The 21690-nt window shown below is 44.6% G+C and overlaps 1 protein-coding gene across 2 annotated transcripts; it reads left to right on the top strand.

Moving 5' to 3' along the window:
* The first annotated feature begins 396 nt into the window (after window positions 1-396).
* SLC15A4 (solute carrier family 15 member 4) lies at window positions 397-19623 on the top strand. 2 transcript variants are annotated; one of them, XM_003796041.3, is made up of 8 exons: window positions 397-990; window positions 6155-6447; window positions 10515-10683; window positions 11147-11224; window positions 11615-11783; window positions 12446-12601; window positions 13664-13822; window positions 18552-19623. In XM_003796041.3, exons 1-8 carry the CDS (start codon window positions 433-435, stop codon window positions 18704-18706), a joined length of 1737 nt encoding a protein of 578 aa, XP_003796089.1. In that variant the 5' UTR covers window positions 397-432; the 3' UTR covers window positions 18707-19623. The 2 variants fall into 2 exon arrangements, with proteins under 2 accessions (XP_003796089.1, XP_023372636.1); XM_023516868.1 differs by lacking the exon at window positions 18552-19623 and having other exon boundaries at window positions 13664-14144.
* Window positions 19624-21690: the final 2067 nt, after the last annotated feature.

Below are 21690 nucleotides of genomic sequence, written 5' to 3'. Positions count from 1 at the left end.
CCTGTCCCGACAACAAGAACAAAGAGAAAACCAAAACATCCGCCAAAAGCTACTCGGCTAGCCCAAACGCCAACAGCGTGCGGGTAGAGGAGCGCGGTCCAGGAAGGCCGAGGGCAGAGAGCAGGGGAGAAGCCGCTCGCGGGGGACCACGGAAGCCTCGCAGCCCCGCAGTTGTTGACGGACGGTGGCTCCCGCACAATTGTCCCCGCAGCTGTGCCAAGATTCCCAGCCCTACCGCACGCGCCGAGCCGGGGAGCGAGCCGTTCCCTCGCCAGACTTCCGGGGCGGGCCCGGAAGCGTCCTCCGGGTGGCTGCGGAGCGGCGGCGGGCCCGCCCAATGGGAACGCCCGAGGCGGGGCAACCTCGCGAGAAGGGCGGCGGCGGGGACGACCGGGAAAGCGGGCCGGGTGGCGGGGCGAGCGGGCAGCGCTCATGGAAGGCGCGGGGGACGGCTCGGGCGAGCGGGTGCCGCTGCTGGGGGCGCGGAGGGCGGCGGCGGCGTTCGCGGGCCGGCGTGCGGCGTGCGGGGCCGTACTGCTGACTGAGCTGCTGGAGCGCGCCGCCTTCTATGGCGTCACGTCCAACCTGGTTCTGTTCCTGAACGGCCCGCCGTTCGTCTGGGAGGGCGCGCAGGCCAGCCAGGCGCTGCTGCTCTTCATGGGCCTCACCTACCTGGGCTCGCCCTTCGGCGGCTGGCTGGCAGACGCGCGGCTCGGCCGGGCGCGGGCCATCCTGCTCAGCCTGGCGCTCTACCTGCTGGGCATGCTGGTTTTCCCGCTGTTGGCCGCGCCGGCCACGCGCGCCGCGCTCTGCGGGGCCCTGCGCCCGGTGTGCGTGCTCAACTGCTCGGCGCCCTATCCTAATGGCAGCGCCACCTGCCCTGACGCCACTGCCCGCCACTGCGCGCCAGCCACTTTTGTGGGCCTGGTCCTCTTGGGCCTGGGCGTGGCCACCGTCAAGGCCAACATCACGCCCTTTGGCGCTGACCAGGTGAGCCCCTAGTCTAGACACTTGTTCCGCCCATCCGCATCTGTCCTGGCCCCTGCGCTGGGGAAGACTTCCCTGAGAAAGCCTCTTTCTAGTGCGGGGAGCCGGCAGGCAGCACGGGCAGGGGTGACAGGTGTAGGGAAGTGATGACCACTGTAGATTTAAAGAAAAGCAACGGCCTGTCTATGAAGGTGTCTTAGGAATTCAGACAATGAAGGATAGAAGGCGGTAGCAGTGATTGGAGGAGCTTTTGAGATGGTGCTTCATCAAGTGCAAAGGCCCTGGGGTCCCTGTTGTTACTGTAGCAACACTCAACTCTGTCTTTGTTATGTTAAAGGAATTTTGGGATGGACTTGGTAGGGTAGGTCAGATGAAAAGAGTTTGAATTAAGTTAGCTTCAAGCTGCTCCTCTGTCAGCCTGCCTTTTAAGATCATCTGCTGGTGACAAGGTGATTGTTAAGTGTTACATGCAGAATAGGCAACCTTTGAGAGCAAAGGCAAACTCCAATCATTTAGGAAATGTTAGGAAGAAAAAAGTGAGAAGGGAGGTTATAGGATTAGGCTGGGTCACCTGAGGGTGTGTTAGAGTTTGAGGTCTGTTTTGAATACAGTAGGAAACCTATGGTGTTTGAGAAAAGTTCCTGCAGAACAGGCATCTGGCAACCACAACTAGAGTTCCAAGTGAGGTCTACGGTTTGTTTTTTGAGAACAAGCTCAGAGTGGTTCTTACATTTTTATTTATTTGAGACAGAGTCTTGCTCAGTCACCCAGGTTAGAGTGCCATGGCGACATCACAGCTCGTTGCAGCCTCCATCTCCTGGGCTCTTGCGATCCTCCTGCCTCAGCTTCCTGAGTAGGCAGGCCTACAGGTGCACCACAACGCCTGGCTAATTTTCATATATATATGTATCTGATGATGTTGCTTTATTAGGTGTGTAATGTTTTCGTCATGTAGATGCATGTCCTTATTTTTAGGAGATTCATGATGAAATATTGGGGGTGAAATATGTTGCTGCAATTTACTTGCAAATACTTGAGCTGGAAGTATCTTGCATATACAGAAAGAAAGGGGTGCTAAGGATTTAAGGGTAGGATATAGAAGTGTACCTTTCACTATTCTTTCCACTTTTCTATAAATTTGAAATTTTTTAAATGACAAGTTAGGGGAATGTCCATCAGTTGATGAGTGGATAAACAAAATATAGTACATTCATACAATGGAATATTGTTTAGCCATAAAAAAATAGATTAAGTGCTGGTGGATGCCAAAAATGGTATGCAGAACGAAAGAAGCCAGACACAAAAGTCTCCCTTGTATGATGCTGCCAAATGGACAGGAGAGAGGAATGTGCAGAGACTAGAGGTAGATTAGTGGTTGCTGGGGCTGGGAGTGACTGATAAAAGGAACAGGGTTTCCTGTTAGTGTGGTGACAGTGTTATGGACTTACATGGTAGTGATGGTTGTACAATTCTGAATTTACTGAAGAAGATCATTGAGTTGTACATTACTAAGGGGTGAATTTTTTGGTGTGTGAGTTTTATCTCCATGAAAAACCATGGAGAAGGATAAAATTAGCATCCTTATGCCAGGGGGCTTGCTGTGTGCCAGCTGTTGGCTGACTTTTCAGGGGATTTCAGAGGCCCTGCTCTCTAGGATGCTGGCTGTCTCATGGAGGCAGGCCTGGCTTGGGAGCCTGGGGTCTGCAGGTTTAAGGCTTGCCCTGATCTTTTGTGGGACCAGGTTTAGTTTATCCTGCTCTGGCCCTTTTCATTTAGAGGAAATATGTATTTTCAAGTTACGTTTTATGCTTCTCTGTCACTCACCTCTTTGTCTTTACATAGGGCCTCCAGAAGACATTGGGTTGGAGAGATGAATGGGATCAGGCTGCATAGCTTTGAGAAGCAGGCTTTGGCTGGCTTTTAAAGGCATATGTGAGCTAAGATATGTGTGAGTGCAAGCAAGGGTGATGTATTTTGATGAGGCCCGTATTTTCCCCTAGTGCTTAACCTTTTTCAAATCATTCTTGATGGATGGAATATTTGAAATAATGGCCTGAAAAAAAGAAAATCTTATTTTACTGATAAAGAGAACAAATGATGGATTTTTTTCTAAAAAATGGCACTCTGTGGATTTTAAGGAATTTTCCCATGTCAGCTGTCTGACTCGCTGTACACAATGCTGTTCTTTTAGCTTTACTTCTTTGAATTGATTTAGGTGGTGTCTTTTGACCAGTCTGGTGACAGACATGTTTGCCCCTGGCAGAGCATGTGGCTGCTGTACACATGCTGATGTCATGAGCCTGATGGAAAGGGACAGCTGAGGCTTAGCAGCCAGGGTGGGAATCATGTGATGTGCACTGAGCAGCAGCCAGCTTCCCCTTTGTTTCAGAAATGGCTGGCATGTGGTTATTTAGGGCTTAGTAATAGTCTCTGGTTTATAAAGTTCTTTTGATGGATTACCCTTGGAAGCTGAAGTAAATTGACGACCAAGTTTATTCAGGAAATGAGGATGAATGGAATTTTAAGGTTAGGATTTTGCTAGACTAATGGAATGCTAATTTTTTCATGCCTCATTTGAAGAGAAGATGTGTCTGGGAATGTGGGCAGATATGTAAATTATGCCTCCATTAAGTTTAGATATTATGTTACTGGCCTCTTCCTTTTTTAAGTTTGTCAAAACAGTTACTTTTTCTATTTGATTTTACATCTGTATATATGTTTTTGTCTGTAACTATTTCTCTGCTCACATTTTTTCCTTCTGGTGTATGTCCAGTGTAGTATGAATATTGATGCCTACTGCTTAGTAATATTTAAATGAATTGTGTCCCAGCGAAGAACTGTCTGTCTTAGATGTACAAACTACTGATTGAGTAGCATTGCCTGCACTTGGTCTAGGACCTTTGTTCAGTGTTAATGTGTGTGGGAGAACAGTTTAAATCAGTGATTTTTTTTTTTTTTTTTGGATGATGGAGTCTCACTTTGACACCCTTGGTAGAGAGCCGTGGTGTCACAGCTCACAGTAACCTCCAACTCTTGGGCTTAAGCGATTCTTTTGCCTCACCCTCCTGCGTAGCTGGGACTCCAGGTGCTCACCACAGTGCCTGGCAATTTTTAGAGACTGGGTCTGCTCTTGCTCAGACTGGTCTCTAACTCCTGAGCTCAAGCAATCCCATCCACCTCCCCCGCTTTAGCCTTACAGAGTGCTAGGGTTACAGGTGTGAACCACCATGCCTGACCCTAAATCAGTGATTTTCAGCTGGATTTTCAGGATCTTACATGTGCTTAAATTATTTTTGAAAGAAGTTCAAAGCACAAAAAGTATATTTTTTTTATTCTTTTTTTTTTCCATCAACATAATTTAAGTGTGCTACGAAAGTTTAACTATCAGTTCAAGTGTGCTGTGAGATAAAAAAGGTTCAAAAACACTGGTTTAAATACTAGAGAAACTGTGGGGTTTTTAAAAAAAAAAAAACTCACATGTTCAGTTTGAGGTAGTTGTTACTGTGTAATTACTTTCAAGCATATTACTTGTCAGTACAATAGCCATGCTTAATCATTTGGACTTAACTGCTTTTTATTTTAGGGAAGTATACAATTTTGACCATGTATTTTACACCTCTAGTCTTAAAAAGTAGAGCTTCAACTACCATATCAAGTAGTATGACTGCTAAAAAGGTACTTAGACTTATTGCATGCCTCAGTGCAATAACTTTGTTTTGGCCCCATTTCAAGGTTGTTATTCAGCAGAGGAGATTGCTCTGTGGATCAAAAACCAGATCTATTACTGGAACAGGAATTTTCTAACATTTTTGTAAACTGTTAACTAAGGACAGAAGTTTTTAAGACAGCAAGGCTAGACAGTCTTTGTATGAGATCCAGCATTAGCCTTTAGCTCATAAGTTTGTCTTAAAAATTTATGAAATGAAACCCATTAGAAATGTCTCTGGCTAGTACAGGACTCATTGTTTTTTTTTGGAGACAGTCTCACTTTGCCACCCTGGGTAGAGTGCTATGGTGTCACAGCTCACAGCAACCTCAAACTCTTGGGTTCAAGCCATTCTCTTGCCTCAGCCTCTTGAGTAGCTGAGACTACAGGTGCCTGCCACAACCCCTTGGCTATTTTTAGAGACGGAGTCTTGCTTTTGCTCAGGCCGGTCTTGAACCTGTGAGCTCAGGTGATCCCCCCACCTTGGCCTCCCAGAGTGCTAGGATTACAGGCCAGAGCCTCCACACCCAGCCATACAGGGTTCGTTCTTGCACTGTCTCTTTAGATGTGGAGATCCTGGTCGGGAGAGAGGCTTCTGGTATATTTGCTGCCAAATGAACTATTACCAACCTCATGGTCTCCATAGAAGTCGAATTGGGAAGGGTGTAAGCCAAGCTTTGTATGTGTTCTCTTAGTGCTTTTGTCTGTCTGAGTCTGGGAAGTCAGTGATTTTTGAACTTTTGAGGGATCCCTACCCTTAGCTAAATTTTTCCAATTCTCTTGACAGCCTTTCTAATCTAGAAATAGCACATGATTTTATCTTTAGTCTGTAATTTCTTCTTTGCTTTATCAAGATCTCTGATTCTCAGGAGACCAGCTACAGTAGGTGTGGGGCCTCTCTGGACATGCATGAACCGCAGTGTGTTGTCTCTTTGGGACCTAAGCATTATTTGTTGGGCACTTCATGGCACTGGTGTTTAGCCCAGTGAGGTGGTGGAACTATGCAATACTGCTTCTAAAACTTGCTTTCGCATGTGAAAGTCACCTGGAAAGTTGCTTAAGATGCAAATTCCTGGGTTTCAACCCCAGAGATGAAGATTCAGTAGAAGCGGGGTGGAGTGAATCTCTTATTTTTGAGGAGCATTCTAGGTAATTCTAAGTGGGTAGTTTCAATACTTTGAAAAATTCTAAAGCAGGGAGTCCACAAACTCTGAAAAACTCTAGGATTTTTTGGGATTTAGCATGTAATTGAGAGAAACCTACCCAGTATCTGTAATAATTAAGTGTAGAATATGTTTTTGTTGGTAGACCCTTGAATGTGTATGTAAACACCATTTTGATTCTGCTGCATTTCTTAAAGGTTGTGATGACAGCAGTGATTTTAATCGCTTCATTGTATGTTGTTTTCATCCTTGAAGAGTATTACATGTTTTCAAGTGTTTTTCCTCCCTGTTATTTTAGGTTAAAGATAGAGGTCCAGAAGCCACTAGGAGATTTTTTAATTGGTTTTATTGGAGCATAAATTTGGGAGCAATCCTTTCGTTAGGAGGCATTGCCTACATCCAGCAGAATGTGAGCTTTGTTACTGGCTACGTGATCCCCACTGTCTGCGTTGGCCTTGCTTTTGTGGTCTTCCTGTGCGGCCAGAGTGTCTTCATCACCAAGCCTCCTGATGGTAGCGCCTTCACCTACCTGTTCAAGATCCTGACATACTCCTGCTGCTCCCAGCAGAGCAGAGAACGCCAGAGTAGTGGGTAAGTACTTAACACTCAGCACTGGCTGTTTGATATGACTGATTGATCCATTTAATTAAAATGATAGCTTGTGTTTGTTGTGTGCTTACTGTGTGTGGGGCACTGGGCTAAGTGGTTTATATGTTTTGCCTCCTTTTAACTTGGATTTGCTTGAGGAGATGGTGTGTGTGATGTTATTCTGTCTTAAATACATGCCAGTGGACTGATTCTGGAGCTCACGTTCTTAACCCCACAATGAACTTCTTTTCACTAAGATGGAATCTCTTAGCTGTTTAGTGGCAGATTACAAAGGCTGAAATTTACAGAGGATACAAAACACATTTCTTTTTATTTTAAAAAGCTTTGAAATACATTTGAATGAAAAAGTAGGCAATTGCATGTTGTCAGTGCCTCTCTATACTCTTTAGAAAGTGAGCCTCTGCCTCTCGCTCAGAGTTTAGCAGGTCAGCATGGGCTCCATTATCCAGTGGTCACTTTGTCACTCTTTGACAGAGAGATACAATAGCAGAGTGTTGAAATGCACTTAAAGTAACCACTTCATCTTTGATTTTTTGGGACTTACCTAGTTTTAGCACTGAAAGTACCAGGAACTGGGGTTTTAAAACAGAAAGTCCCATGTCCTCGGAACCCCTCCATGTTACTGGAGGACTGTGACTGATGCTTGTTCCTGCTCCATGTAGGTTAATAAAAATCCAGATTTTAGCCCAAGAAGAAACTTCAGAAATTTTTGTGTTGTTTATTGTGGTATAATTTACATGACGTAAAATTTACCCTTTTCTCTGTTCAGTTCTCTGAATTACGAGAAACATATTCAAACCACATAACTAGCAGTGCAGTCAGGTATATAAATATTTCCATCATTCCTGAGAAGTCTTGGGGACCTTTTGTAGTCAGTCTCCTCAGGGAATATTTTGATCAGTTTAGAATCCTGACAGTTGCTGGGCGGGAGGGCGATGACTCAGCCGGGGTGTCGTTCCTCACTGCTGCGTGGGCTGGCTGCTGTTCTGCAGGTGCGTCTCACACCTGCCCCGCTGCACTTGTCTCATTAATGTACTTGGAGCCGTAACAAGCTAATGGCTAGTGTTCCTTCCATGTGGAAATTTGAAGCTACACCAAAATAGCTCTCATGGCCTGCTTTTTTGCTCCAGCCTGAGTGATTTCTTGAGCCATCTCCATATGGAGTTCTGGCTGATCTGACCCCCCTAGGAACCTGAAGATGCTGGTGGGCTATTGTGGTATTTCAGTTGTGTAATCAAAATTACAAGTGATAGGGCCCTACTGAAGAACTTTTTTTTTATTGTTTTGGATTCATAGATGGTACAAAGAATTAGGTTACACTAATTGTGTTTATTAGGTAAAGTCCCTCTTATAATCATGTTCCACCCCCGTAAAGAATTTTTTAAAATTAAAGTAGCTTGGTCTCAGCAGTAGACACCAGTCTTTGCAGGACCTTATTTTGATTAGGCAAGAGCAGTGTCTCAAATCCCTGATGTTTATTCTATAGGCTAAATACCCATTAGCAAAATACAACCGTTTTCAGGTACCACCCTTAAAGTTTCAGTGTGTCTCTATGGCAGCATGAAGAGGGTTTTGGGTTAGGAAACTTATTTCTTGTTAGGCTTATTTTTGAAAGTTGCCTTGGACAAAAATAAGAAAAAGAAGGTGTAGTTTTCAGAAAAGTTGATGGTCTAAAGAATTCTCAAACTCTACTCTTTGTATGAAATGGCTCCATGACCTTGGGTAGTGACCACACCAAGCCCACTTTCCCTTGTTGTATGGAGAGATGGACTCAGGGTTGCTGTGAGGCCCGAGTGAGGTAGCATGGGCAAGACCCTCAGCAGGACTCTTGGTCAGTGGTACCTCCTCTGCTGAGGATGCTTTCAAGCAGGTAGGCCTCAGAAGCTTGAGGGAATTAAACACAGCTTAGCGTTTTTGTAATTGTGGCACTCTGTATCCTGTCCCAGGTTCAGCTTTTGGCCTGGGTTGGTCTACTTTTTGAAGATGATTTCATGCTTATTTTAAATGAGAAATGAAGGTATAGTGTTTTTAATTCATCGGACAGAAGTAGAAATGGTCCTAAAGCTTTTATCAGGTGTACACCTGTTTGAGTTGAGGCTCCACGAGGACTAACGGACTTTCTTCCCTAGAATGTGCATGTGCAGAAGTACAGCCTTGGCAGACTTGGGGGCACAGGTGTCTTGAAACTGGCAGCAGGACCAGTGGGCTCTTGTCTGTGTTCTGATGTCATTTGTGACCATGGCTTCATATGGGGCCTGTGTGTGTTGCAGAATAGTACGCTAACAGTATGTAGGAACCTGGTAAAGTTTCAGGTGCATATTGACTAGGCAGTTTTTAAAATATTTTATCGATATAATGCAATAGTGATATAACTAGTAACCTATGTGAGTGCTTCTTTGTGTTAAAATGGATTTGTTATTTGGCATTTAAATGTTTTTAGAGAAACACATTTACTATGATCTGGTAAATCACTGGCAGTATCTGTGTTAGGTACATAAAGATTTAAATTTCCTTTTTGGAACAAAAGTAACTTGAAGATGTAATGAATGTTTTCAAATGAAAGTATACACTTGTGTCTTTGAAATTAGTTTTACTCTGGAGCACTTTTTCCTGATTTTCCTTCCACTGGACTAAGTGTCATAAGGACAGGAACCTCATCCTTTGAGACATGTTCCTGTATTCTCATCTTCTAGTTATTTAATAGAAATATGCTGGGCTCATAGCAGGTACCTAATATGCATTTGTTGAATTGAATTTATTTTTCTTATCCAAAAATTTTCAGTTTTTAGCTTTTTCATTTTTCCCCACTCTGAAAGTCCAGATTTAAAATGCCAGCTTTATAAGATAAAAATAATTTAAACTAGTGGCACCTTATTAAACTAGAAAGTGGGCATTTGCCATTTCTGAGTTCCCACATTGGAAGCAATCTTAATGGTAGTTGATTATCACTGGGTGTTTCTGGCTTTAGAGAATAGTGTGTCCTTTCTTTTCTTCTGTTTTACCACTGAGATCCTTAGTGTGTGTTGCTCCATTATAGTATTTTGGAGCTGGAGAAATCTGGCAGGACCTATTCATTTCATAAGTAATGAAGCAGGCCAGAGTCAGTGACACTTGTTAGTACCAGGGAACGCCAGGCCCCTGTTCCTGGCTGTGATGGGCCCATGTGAGGGCAAGGAGCAGAGGGGTAGTGGTGTCCTGCAGGGGTCAGGGCCTCAGGCTCAAAGCCATGACTGCCCAGTCCCATTCCAGCTTTCTGTACTGTGAAATAAGGTCAGCAAGAGGTTTAGCACCAGATGGGCTTAGGGGAGCACGTGGAGCATGGTGCAGAGAGCACTTCCCAGGGGACCTTCTCGTCCCTTCCTCTTCACCCCACCAGCATCATCCTCCCCTCAGCTCTTCCTCAATCTGGGAGATGGTGGCTTCCCTGCTAGAACTTAACATCCCTTCCTTGTCGTACCAATGACTTAATTTATTTTTTATGTTTATTATTTTCCTCTGAGACATACTTTATTATCAGACAAACCAGTGACTCAATTTAAAATAAACCTGCGTGGTTTAATTTAACATATTGGTATTGGCTGTTGGGTCTTGAGATTTGATAAATTAGCTAATTATAAAATCAGACAAATTCAGTGCATTTTTTCCCCAGATATTAACGCAGCAGTCTGGCGGTGCTGCTGTTCCCAGACTCTGGTGAGGCTGCAGGCTGTCCTCTGCCCAGGTAGATGTTGGCCCTGGGGCCACAGCTGAGGCCACAGTCAGCCCAGTGCAGTCTCCTACCAGGCTGTGGTGTCTGGCCTCCTTTGCAGTGCAGTAGCTTTATTGCCCTTTAACTACAAAGTCCTTTTGTCAGCTCTTTCAGTACATTTTGTGGTGTTTAGAAATAATTTAGGTAGCTATATTTGGTGTGTACAATTAGCAAGTGTTGGAATGAGTTGAAACAAACTCAATACGTTGAGCTGGTTTCCTACCTCCAAACTTAATTTGTGACCAAATAATTGATTGCTGGGGGTGGAAGAAAACTAATTCCTTCATTTTATTTCCCAAAGTGAAGGCATTGGAGTCTTTCAGCAATCTTCTAAACAAAGTCTGTTTGATTCATGTAAAATGTCTCGTGGAGGGCCATTTACAGAAGATAAAGTGGAAGATGTGAGAGCTCTGGTCAAGATTGTCCCTGTTTTCTTGGCTTTGATACCTTACTGGACAGTGTATTTCCAAGTGAGTGGTGACAAACAGGTTTAATTTCCTTTATCTTCCTATGAAGCCTTGCCCTAGCACTTGTTTTGGCCATTACTGAAGTATGTAGGACTCAGTGATTTTTATCCATGAGTCTGTAGAATCTTGGAATTTTTTTAGTTATTGATTCATTTTGGCTGCTTTAAGTATTTTGATTCTTTCCAAAAAAGAAGCTAAGAATAGGTATGCTTCTGGTTTTCTAGGCCCCTCCTGCTAATTTAATTTCTTGTTTGGATAACTGGCAGTTCTTTTCCCAAATTGATCTCCAGAGGATGTTTAGGATGACCAAATAATTGACTTGTCCATTTTCAAACTTGAACCATCGTCTGTTTCTGGGAGTCACTGCTGTGTCTCATCAGAGTCTAGTTTAGGGGAGGGGCAATCTGCTTAAAGTTTTGGAAAGCGTGGTTGAATCACATATAATAATATTGCTTTTTATACCCAGATGCAGACCACATATGTTTTACAGAGTCTTCATTTGAAGATTCCAGAAATTTCAAGTATTACAACCACCCCTCATACGGTAAGAACAATTGAAATGATCTCAAAATTGTCATTTGAGGCTTATATATAATAATGAGTTCCTTCTACTAACTGTGGATATGTTATGAACGCTAGCAGTGAGCATGAGCTCAGTACACATTTGCTGAAATTGCATTTTTTTTCCATTGGTTATATCATTTACTATATTAAGTTGACTAATATAGTAAAATACTATCAGCATCATTAAACGTTGATAGTATTTTCATCTGATCCTTCTTTTTTTCTTTCAAAGCACAGAAAAGCAAATGTGGATCCATATAGAAATATCTTTTCTCATGTCCAGTGTCTTGAAACTGAGACTTTTTCCTAGAGGTTATTTTTTGTAGACCTTTGTTGCAGAAGCATAAACACACCCTCCTTTCTTGCCCAGCTCCCTGCAGCGTGGCTCACCATGTTCGATGCTGTGCTCATCCTCCTGCTCATACCTCTGAAGGACAAGCTGATCGATCCCATCCTACGGAGAAATGGCTTGCTCCCGTCGTCCTTGAAGAGGATCGCCGTGGGGATGTTCTTTGTGATGTGCTCTGCCTTTGCTGCGGGTGAGAAGCCCTTGCTCATCTGCCAAGCCTGGCTGTGTCTCATTGCTCAGTTGTGGGTAACTCGGAATATAGTAGTCATGCCTGTGTTATTCAGGAAATGTGTGCTTTAAAGGAGACCCTGTATCAATTATTTTAAACCACTGATTTTTCTTTTCTCATTTTTTATTACATAAAGTTGAAAATTTTCTTCCTAAGTATATGTCATTTTTCTTCTAAACTAAAACTATTGGAGTGCTTATTGAACTGAATTAAAGGAGGCTTGTTCTCTACAGATTGGTGTAAAATTTGACTAAACTGCATAGTTTATTACCTCCCTTAAGGAAAATGACAGGACTGTAGCTTTTCCCTAGTCCCCTTTTTGAAAGAAATAAAAAAAATATGGATGAGCAGTCTAGATATTGAGGCTCAAATTAAACATATTGAGTCTTTGTTTACTGCAAAGCCCAAGTGAATCAGGCGTGCCATGATGTGACCTCTGTGTAGCCCACCAGGTGCCGACAGCAGGGACGTCTCAGTCTGGGGCTCGGGCAGCCATGATTGAGTATTATCTATACAGCATTTTTCAGTACCATCAATGAAGCGTCTTGTAGCAAGCATCTAGTTTTTAAGTTTAACTGTTATATTAATAACAAATGCTACCTTGACCTGCTTATGCATTCTAGGAATTCTGGAAAGTAAACGGCTGGACCTCGTGAAGGAGAAAACCATTAATCAGACGATCGGCCGTGTGGTGTACCATGCTGCCGACTTGCCTATATGGTGGCAGGTTCCGCAGTATGTGCTGATTGGGATTAGCGAGATATTTGCAAGTATAGCAGGTAAGGTTTCTTCAGTGTCAAAAGCATCTGAGTAGCGTCTGTTAAAATATATTGAGACAAAAATAGCATACTACTAGTATATTTTTTGCCAGAGAGTTGTGGTTCAGAATATGAATTGGCAGGTAAATACTAAACTCAAGATTCTCCTTTCTTGGTATAATAGTAGTATTCCTCCATTAACTACATTAGAGTTGCCCCAGGAGAGAGAAGAATGCAGCTCACTGCTGGGCGGCCCCTGCTGTGCTGGGCGCCTCCTGGCAGAGCCCTCTCTTAGTGACGTGGTAGCCCAGCCCACAGCTCTCAGCTCAGTGTTGGTGGTTTAGATTTATGTAGAGAAGCAAATCTAATTTTCTAAAAACATGTTTTCACAGGTCTCTCTTTCCCTGTTAGTGAGATTCTTTAGAGGTATGGACAGTGCATTCTGGGCAGCCGTGTGGCTGCCAGGAGCGAGAGAAGAGAGAAAACTCATGACAGGCAGAGGCTGGGTGGACTGGGTGGGTAGCAGTTGGCAGTGATTTTAACCTCTCAGAAAACTCATACAGAGTTGGCTAATGAATTTGAGAAGGGAAGATGTCCCATCAGAATGGTCTTTTGTTTAGAATACATTGCAAATCTCCATGTCTAGTTATTATAAAAATTTGCATTTAAAATATATTACACTTGAAGTGGAATCCTTAAGTAGATTCCCCAGTTTAGAGTATGTACTTGGCTAAACGCCTATTACTTGAGAATATAGGAAAATGTGGTTTCTTTCATCTCTATTTTCCCATGAGGAACAAAAAACTTTTTAAGAGCTAACAAATCACATTTACCTTTATGTTTGAGATCAAGCAGTTAACATTTTGCTTCACTGAACTTTTTGGGAATTATCCTAGTGGGTAGGAGAATGAGCAGCTTGATTGAGGGTGAGAACTGTTTCCACAGTAGGGAGGGCTTGGGGCTGCCTAGAGCTCTAATCCCCAGAGTGAGCTGACCCTCTGCTCAATTCCCCATGTTAGGCAAGAGCGTGGTGCTGTCTAAGTGCTCCTTTCACAGAAACGACCCTCCTTTGTCTTTCCTTAGGTCTAGAATTTGCGTACTCAGCTGCTCCCAAGTCCATGCAGAGTGCCATCATGGGCTTGTTCTTTTTCTTCTCTGGCGTTGGGTCATTTGTGGGCTCAGGACTGTTGGCACTAGTGTCTATCAAAGCCATTGGATGGATGAGCAACCACACAGACTTGGGTAAGAGCCAGCACCCTATCTTGTTTGTGAATGTAACCAGTGATGGAGAGGTGCGGTGCTCACAGTGGCCGTGGGATGTTTGTGAACCTAGGTGGGCCTGTCCCCGGAGGTACGTGTCCCCTTCCTTGCTCCACATGGACCACTCACGTCACTTTATTTACTTAACATCATTCACAGTTTCTCTTCATATCCACTGCTGTCATCCTTGTTCTCATTTGAAAGGTCCTTGTGGGTAGACTGCCTTCTCCACCTCAGGGCTAGCACTGTTTTTATGAGGTAAATGAAATCTGTATCACAATATTTAACTCAGTTTTGTATTTTCTTTTCCTTTTGATTTTTTGATATTAAAAAGACAGGAATAGTTAATAAGTCACTTTTTAAAATAAACATACTACTCATACTCAGTCATGATGGGACTTTACAATTGATGCCAGTAGGTGGCATCTTAGATATTAAACTACAAAAGATCCGCAGTTTCCTTTCTCCAAATTGATAGTAGCTTTAAATGGACCCAGGAGGTGAAGATTTCTTTTTTCTTTCCTGTCTCTCCCTCTCTTTTTTTATGTTTTATCTACAAAAGCAATCTTAGTGCTTTTCCTTGTATAGTCCTGTAGCATTTGCTCTGGTCAGTAGTACTTAGCCACTCTAGGTTATAAATCTCCTTGAAAATCTGATAAAGTTCAGGCACTTTCCTCCAGAAATTGCAGAATTCTCAAGGCCCTTCCATGATTGAGTTAAAATTCCTGTCCTAGCAGATGAGTTTAGGCCTATATATAGTCCTAGTGTGAGGTCCAGGAAAACCCCCATTATCTCCCCGTGCTCTCTGGCTGTTGAGAACCTGCTCTGTGGCAGGCAGCTCTCGGACTTCCCTGCATCTCGGCTCCTTTCTGAGGATGGATAGCTTGTGAGGTTGGGTCCAGTGATGCGGTGTGTTCTGAGAGGTCTCCTAAGTCCCAGGTGCCACAGAACCTGGCTTAGCACATGGAACAGACCCCCTCCAAAGACACACTTGTCTTTTAAATACCAGAGTCTGCAGTTGTTAAGATAGAGATTGTGTTTCCTTGTTTTTATTTTATCTTTAGATCTATCACAAGGATTGACTGGTTCTTGTCATTCTTACTGTTCTCCAGTCATTTAATCTCCTCCTTACTAATTTAACATCTGAAAATTTGCCTACATCTCTCACTCCTCTCTGTCAAGAACTCCATTTGTGATATGTCAGCACACCTGGGGAGCTCGGGTCTGTGGGCTGCTATCCTCATGACAGGGAGACCTGTCTCTGACTGCCGTGCCCACAGCAGCCTGTGTCCACACCACTGGGGAGAGTTGTAGGCTGTTCTGTCCGGTAGCCCCCAACGTCCTGATTGGAGAAACAAAGGCTGTGGTGTGGGAGGTGGACAGACAAATACCCACTCCTTGTCTCACTTGGGGGATTCAGGGAGAGAATTCCCTAAATTCTCCAGAGTTTGCCTGCTGTGAAAGGAGCAGAGCAGCAACTCTAAAACCAGATTCCTGGCTGCCTGGCTGCCCTTTGTTCTGGGCTCTGCTGGAGACACCTGCCTTTCTGCCTCAGCATCTTGTCATTGACACTGGAGGTAACCTCCTGTGAAGTCCCAGGGCTGTGGTTTGAAGGACATGCCCCAGATTGTTACATTGTTTCCTTCTTTACCCGTCCTCCTAGCAGGCTGTTTCCTTTAATAGTAGTAGTATTTACATTGGGAATAAGATCCTCACTGTAGTACCGTGCTTGGATTTTTTTTATTCTGGGGGGCAGGCTCTCTGTTGCCCAAGCTAAAGTGCCGTGGCCTCAGCCTAACAGCAACCTCATACTCTTGGGTTTTAGAGATCCTCCTGCCCTAGCCTCCCAAGTAGAAGGGACTACAGGTGCCTGCTATAACTCCTGCCTAGTTTTTTTATTTTTAGCAGAGATAAGGCCTCCTCCTTGCTCAGGCTGATCTTGAACGCCTGAGCTCAAGTGATCCTCCTGCCCTGGCCTCCCAGAACCCTGAAATTACAGGCTGAGCCACTGTGCCCGGCCTTGGACCCTGATCTGGAGGGCACAGCTGGGTGTGTCTGGGTCCAGGTCAAAGTGGAGAGTGGTTTAAAGCCCTCTTTGCATCTTTCCTTAATTATTCCTCCACCCCCAGGCAAACGCTGTTCTACTTTTCCTATCCTGCGCTCTCTTCTGTGCCAGAGAGCCCTTTGCAGCCATTTGCTGTCTGTTACTTATGAGTACTGTTCCCCTGTACAAGCTTGTCACCAGTGACTGGTCCATGCCGCTGTCCCGGCCTGGAGCAGTTTGCATAGTGCTGCCTTGGACATTCCACACATGCAGCCAGTGGACAGGCGCTCTAGTCCTGCCTCACCGTCTTCCTGTGTAATTATCCTCCTATCTGTAGTGTGGCCAAGAAAGCATGGGGTGGCGGCTTCCTAGGTGATGGTACACTGAATACCCTGTGTAATCCCACACTGAGCCAGACCCTGGGAGCAGAGTGTGCACTTGGTCACTGGCTGGCAGTGTCACCTCTCCTCCACAGGGCAGCACAGTATATAGTCCACATGGCCTGCCAGCTTTGAGTTTTAGAAGTTTACATGACTCATTAGCTGGGGGAGAGTCCTGTTTCAAAATCGACACCTAAAGTTATATCATTAATATTTTGATGCCACCTTTGTCATGGCAACATTATATGATAATTTGGAATAGTAGTGACAGCAAACATCAGACTCCAGGCAGGGTGAGGTTTCTGTCTCCACCAAGTGCCCAGATAGAGTCTGGCATTAGTAAGGGCTGAATCAGTATTTTAAAATAAATGCTGAAAAACAGCTGCTAGATATTAAAGGCGTTAACAAATAGCTTCCCAAATCAATAGACAAAAGAAATTATTATCTTCTATAACCTATGTGAATGAGAATTCTTTAAAAATATGTGAGAACTTAATTATACAGTCATGTTTGTCTATTTATGATGTTTGATAAATGCATTGTTAAACATTTGATATTAATTATATGTTCAGCTAGAAAAAGGAAGGAAGTTTCAGAATAACCTAACTTTAAAAAGATCTGTAGGGGAAAGGAAGTCTCACTTTTTTAAAATTAGCAAATTAGCAAGTGCTTTTGAAGCATATCAGAAAGCACAGCAACTTTGATTCCTAAGTACTGATTTCCTCTAGTGATATTGCCAACTAGATGTGTCTGTTGACCTCATCTGTGTGTGAGCAGGCCAGATGCTTTCCAGCTGGTGGCAGGTGGTATAAATGATGTGATGTTGGCGGGCTTGCAGGGGGACAGAGGCAGCATGGCCACGGTGCGGTCGGCCTTGGTGGGGACACTGGGCTGACTCTGGGTGTGTCCTAGGAAGGCGGTCGTGACAAGTAGGTATGCTACCATGTCCACACACCCTTCTTGGGTCTCCACACTGAGTAATAAAGGTGTCCGGTGCTTTTGGAACTGGAGTTCACAGACCTGTAGTTCTGGACTCTGAAATGGGGATCGTAACCATGGACGTGAGGACAGCCCTGGCTGTGTTTTGGGCACTGCCTTCATTACTCACCTATACCTTTACCCTGTAGTAATACCATCTGGTAGGTTAGTGCTTTCCCATTTTATAGAGGAGGACACTGAGCTCCGAGATGTCAGACACTTGGATTTGAACCTAGTCTGTTGGCCCCAAGTTCATGGTTCTAACCTTGCATTGTTCAGCCTCCTTATGATTTATTAGGAATTAAAACATTGTATGTAAAATCCCAAGCAGTATTAAGCTTGGGACATAGTTGAATATTCATTGTGTTGAACTGTTTGTATTAAGCTATCCAGATACACCCAGTATGTATCAATTTGAGGATGCGAGAACCTGGAAAAGTTTAGGAAAAGTGGCAAAAAAACAGACTTCTATTTCCCTACTGTGCTCTGGTACCTTGGAACATGTGGTTCCATGTCAGTGGTGTCCATAGTGAATCAGAGTGCAGCGAGTATTCTAGTGTTCTTTGCATCTTGAAAGTGTACAAAGTGTACAGATTCTGGACCCAGTTACAGAGAACGTCGACTTTAGGTTAGACAAGGAGAAATTAGCAGGTGCTGTCTTCTTCGGACACGTAAGTTCTGTGCCAGGCACAGCTGTAAGGGCAGGGGATTCCCTTCAAGTTGCCCAGGGGGACATGCATGACAAAGGACAGGAAGGAGATGGAGAGAGACTGAGTAGGTTAAGCACTGTCCCGTGTTGCTTAATGGGGTGTTTACTTTCCCCCATTTTCTTTTGGGAGGCTAATAAATCTGAGAAGTGGTACTTGGCATTTCCTCTGCTCCAGCTTCTCTAGGGTGGAGTGTGACCTTCGGGCTCTCTGCACCCACCTGTCTCGTTCACCCCTCACTTTCTGGGCTGCATGTGGACTTTGCTGAGTCCCAGGGCCTGTAACCACAGCTGTTCACCTCACTGCATTTACTGCTCTGGCCAGGCGCCTACCCTGGGGGCTCCGCAGCCCCTTACAGAGGACAGTGGGTGTGAGGAGTCCACAGCCAGGCCCCACAGGAGCCTCAGCTGCCCTCAGATGGCTTCTGCAGTGGACCGAAACACAGTGCTCTTGTATATTGAATTACAGAGATGCGATTATTTTTTTTCATGACCACAGTTAAAAGTCACCCTGACCTTGGTAGGACTCAAATTAAACAGATCTTTTAAGCTACCTCTGGACATGCAGCTCATCCACCTCTGTTCTGCTTTTCTTTTCTCTAGGCAATATTAACGGCTGCCATTTGAACTATTACTTTTTTCTTCTGGCTGCTATTCAAGGAGCAACGCTCCTGCTCTTCCTGATTGTTTCTGTAAAATACGACCATGACCGGCAGCGAGCAAGAGCAGGCGGGGCGCCCAGCAGCGGGAGGACCTGAGCCTGCAGCGGCTCCTTGCCCTGATGTGTTAGGACCGCCTGGTGCCTGGAGAGTGTCAGCCGTGGTAAAAGGTCTGACTTGCCGAGACTCGCATGTTGCCTAGATTGGTATCTTCCTTCCTCCTGCCCAGATGAGCGAGGTCAGTGCCTCACTGCGTTGTCTCCCGCACGCCCAGCCTTCCTGGAGGGAAATGCAGGTTTTCAGCGTGTTGCTTCTCATCATCGGATGTCCCTCTGTGAATCCTGTAGCTGTTTCTCTTTTGCAGAGACCCTCAAATGGGGTGATGGAGTCTTGGGGGACTACGTGTGTGTTAGTTGGCATCCCAGTTTCTTAAATACCTCTTCCTTCCCACAGCCATGGGTCTCAATTCTTTTAAAAACAATTAATAACATCTACTTATATTGAAGAAGGTGAGGATCTTCTTTTTAAGAGATAAAAGTGTGGTCAGATGCTATAGGGATTTTTATCTAAAGGTCATATTTCCTTCGTAAGCCACACATCTTGCCATTGCCAGGGTTTTTGGTATAGGCTGGTACTGAATATATTTCATCTGCTGCTTCAGAAAATACTCAACTTTTAAAACCATTGACATGACTTTTTTCTTTTTTTTTTCTTGAAAAAGAATAGAATAAGATTTATTTAAGACATGTGTCTTGTCTCAGCCTACAGAGAATGACTTAGAGGATGTTTTAAACCTTAGCTAGTCAGTCCTTACATGTAACTTTGTTTTGGGTACTGTTAAGACTAAAGACCAATCATGGTTGAATGTAAGGAAAACATTCTCTTGAGCAAAACTGGTATAATTAAAAATAATCAATTAAATGTGAACTTGAGCGGTTTGATACCCATCAATTTTTGTATTGTTATTTGACATGTATCTGGGGGTTCTGAGTTTGTTAAATAAAGTATTCAGTATTTGGCGCTGTAATCTTGGCATAACTTTATTATAAAAACCATCTCAGATTTGAGGCCCGTGAACCAGGGCTTTGCACAGTCCAGGTTCAGTTGTGGTTTATTCTGCGTCTTCGTGTTGACATCAGGGGATTTGGAGGGTCACGGAGAGCACCACTCCACACATAGGCATTTGCTAACCCCTGAGCCTACTGGACTTTAAAATAAGGTCTCGTCATTTGGAGAAAGCAAAACAAGCCAAAACCTCTCAGGTCGTTAGTGTTGTAATACAAAATTCAGGGACACTGCAGAGAATCACAAGGAAATGTGGACAGTGGAGTCAGGAGAGGGTGCAGACAGGTGACTCCAGTCATCACTGGTCTTAGCAGGGCCAGGGATGTGAGTTTGTGTTAAAAAGAAAGAGGGTTGAAAAGAGCTGCTCCAGGAAGGATTTCATTCTCCAGAGATGGAACTCACATCTTCAGGGCATGCTACGTGTTAAAAATTACTAACCCGTGGGGTCTGAAGTTAGATTTTCTTTATGAGGAATTTGCATTGAAGGTAGAAAGAGAAGGCCATGTTGCGAGAATCCCAGACCTGTCCCTGTGTGTCCTGCTGTTGACAGCCTGGTGGTGCAGAGGGCAAGTGAATAGCAGGTCCCTCATGGCCTCCCTCTGCAGGGCCCTGTCTTCACCAGCCCAGTGAGGTGTACCCTCAGTGGGAATAAGGGGCTCCAGAAAGTCCATGAAGGATTGACAAAGTTACCAGGGTGACAGCCCGTGATTTTGTAGAGTAGCAAGAATTCTCCTAGCATAGAGCTTGTAGGTGGGGGTGCTGGACAGTCTTGTCTTAATATTTGCTCCTTGGCCCCTTCATCCCAGTTGCTGACACAGAGCTCTTAAGACCTTTGTAATGTCCTGGGTGACGGGAGCATCTTTTGTTTTATGGGGCCACTCTTGGGCTCCTGGACAGCCTCGGAACGGGGCTGGCTGCCAGGGGAACCACCCACATGATGAGGTGGAACTTGCAGCCCCTCCCCTTCCCACCTTGGGAGCCAGTGGCTGCTGGAGCTGGCTGCCTAACAGCTCTCCACAAAAACTCACAGACCAGGTCAGGAGAGCTCCATGCCCCTGCCACATGCCTGGCTGGCACTGTGAACTCCTACACCTTTTATAATAAATGGACAAATAGAAGTAACATTTCCCTGAGTTCTGTGAGCTATTCTAGCAAATTAACTGAACTCAAGGAGGGGCACAGGAACTTCGACTTAACAGTCTTGCTGGCCGCCTATTGTGACTGACATCTGCAGCGGGTGGTCAGCAGGACTGAGTCCCCAGCCTGTGGGGTCTGACGCTCTCCAGGTGGGTGAAGGCAGATCTGTGTTATAAGATGGCCATTGGTATCTATTGGAAGGTTGCCTGGAGTGTGGGGAAATGGCCTTCACATCTGCTGTCAGAAGTGCTGCATGACAGTCAAGAGAACTTTTTTCTCCAGATGACTTAAAATTTCCAACTGAATCTCGGTAGTGGATGGTTCTGTTCGCCCTATGGCACTAAACAGTAATTGAATAAATAGTATGTGTGCCCCGAAGGCTTCAGTGAGTGTCAGTTTTATCAGCCTCAGAGCAAGTGTCGGCACACTCCAGGTGGAGACACTTTCTATTCTCGGGGCGGGTAGGACAGAGCGTTCTACTTCTCTACTGTATCATGGGCGGATGTGAAGAGGAAGTTCTTACTCTCAGTTTTACCAGGGCCTGTCAAGCTCATGCTCAGTGATCACCCTGAGGCCACAGTCTGTGTGTCTTGCTTTGAACTTGCTGAAAGGCTCTTATTCCGAGAGTCCTCTGGAGCCACATCCAGAGGCTGAGGTGGCCTCTTCTGGGCTGGGGAGGGCGTGGTACCTTATCATCTCAGTTTCAAAACAGCCAGTCATTTCAGATTACACTGGGCCCATCCAAAGCCCCAATCACTCCTAAATTCTAGGTAATAAAAAATGGGTGATCTTCAATATTATACCAAATTGTGCCATCACTTCAAAATCAAAGCATATTAAGGAAGAGCCCAGCACTGTCATAACTGGAGATTGCTGTGTAC

The sequence above is a fragment of the Otolemur garnettii genome, unplaced genomic scaffold, assembly GCF_000181295.1.
Source record: "Otolemur garnettii isolate 467f Iridium unplaced genomic scaffold, OtoGar3 scaffold00099, whole genome shotgun sequence".
Taxonomy (NCBI): Eukaryota; Metazoa; Chordata; class Mammalia; order Primates; family Galagidae; genus Otolemur; species Otolemur garnettii.
The sequence above is the reverse complement of the archived record's forward strand: the minus strand, read 5'-3'. Positions and strand labels throughout refer to the sequence as shown.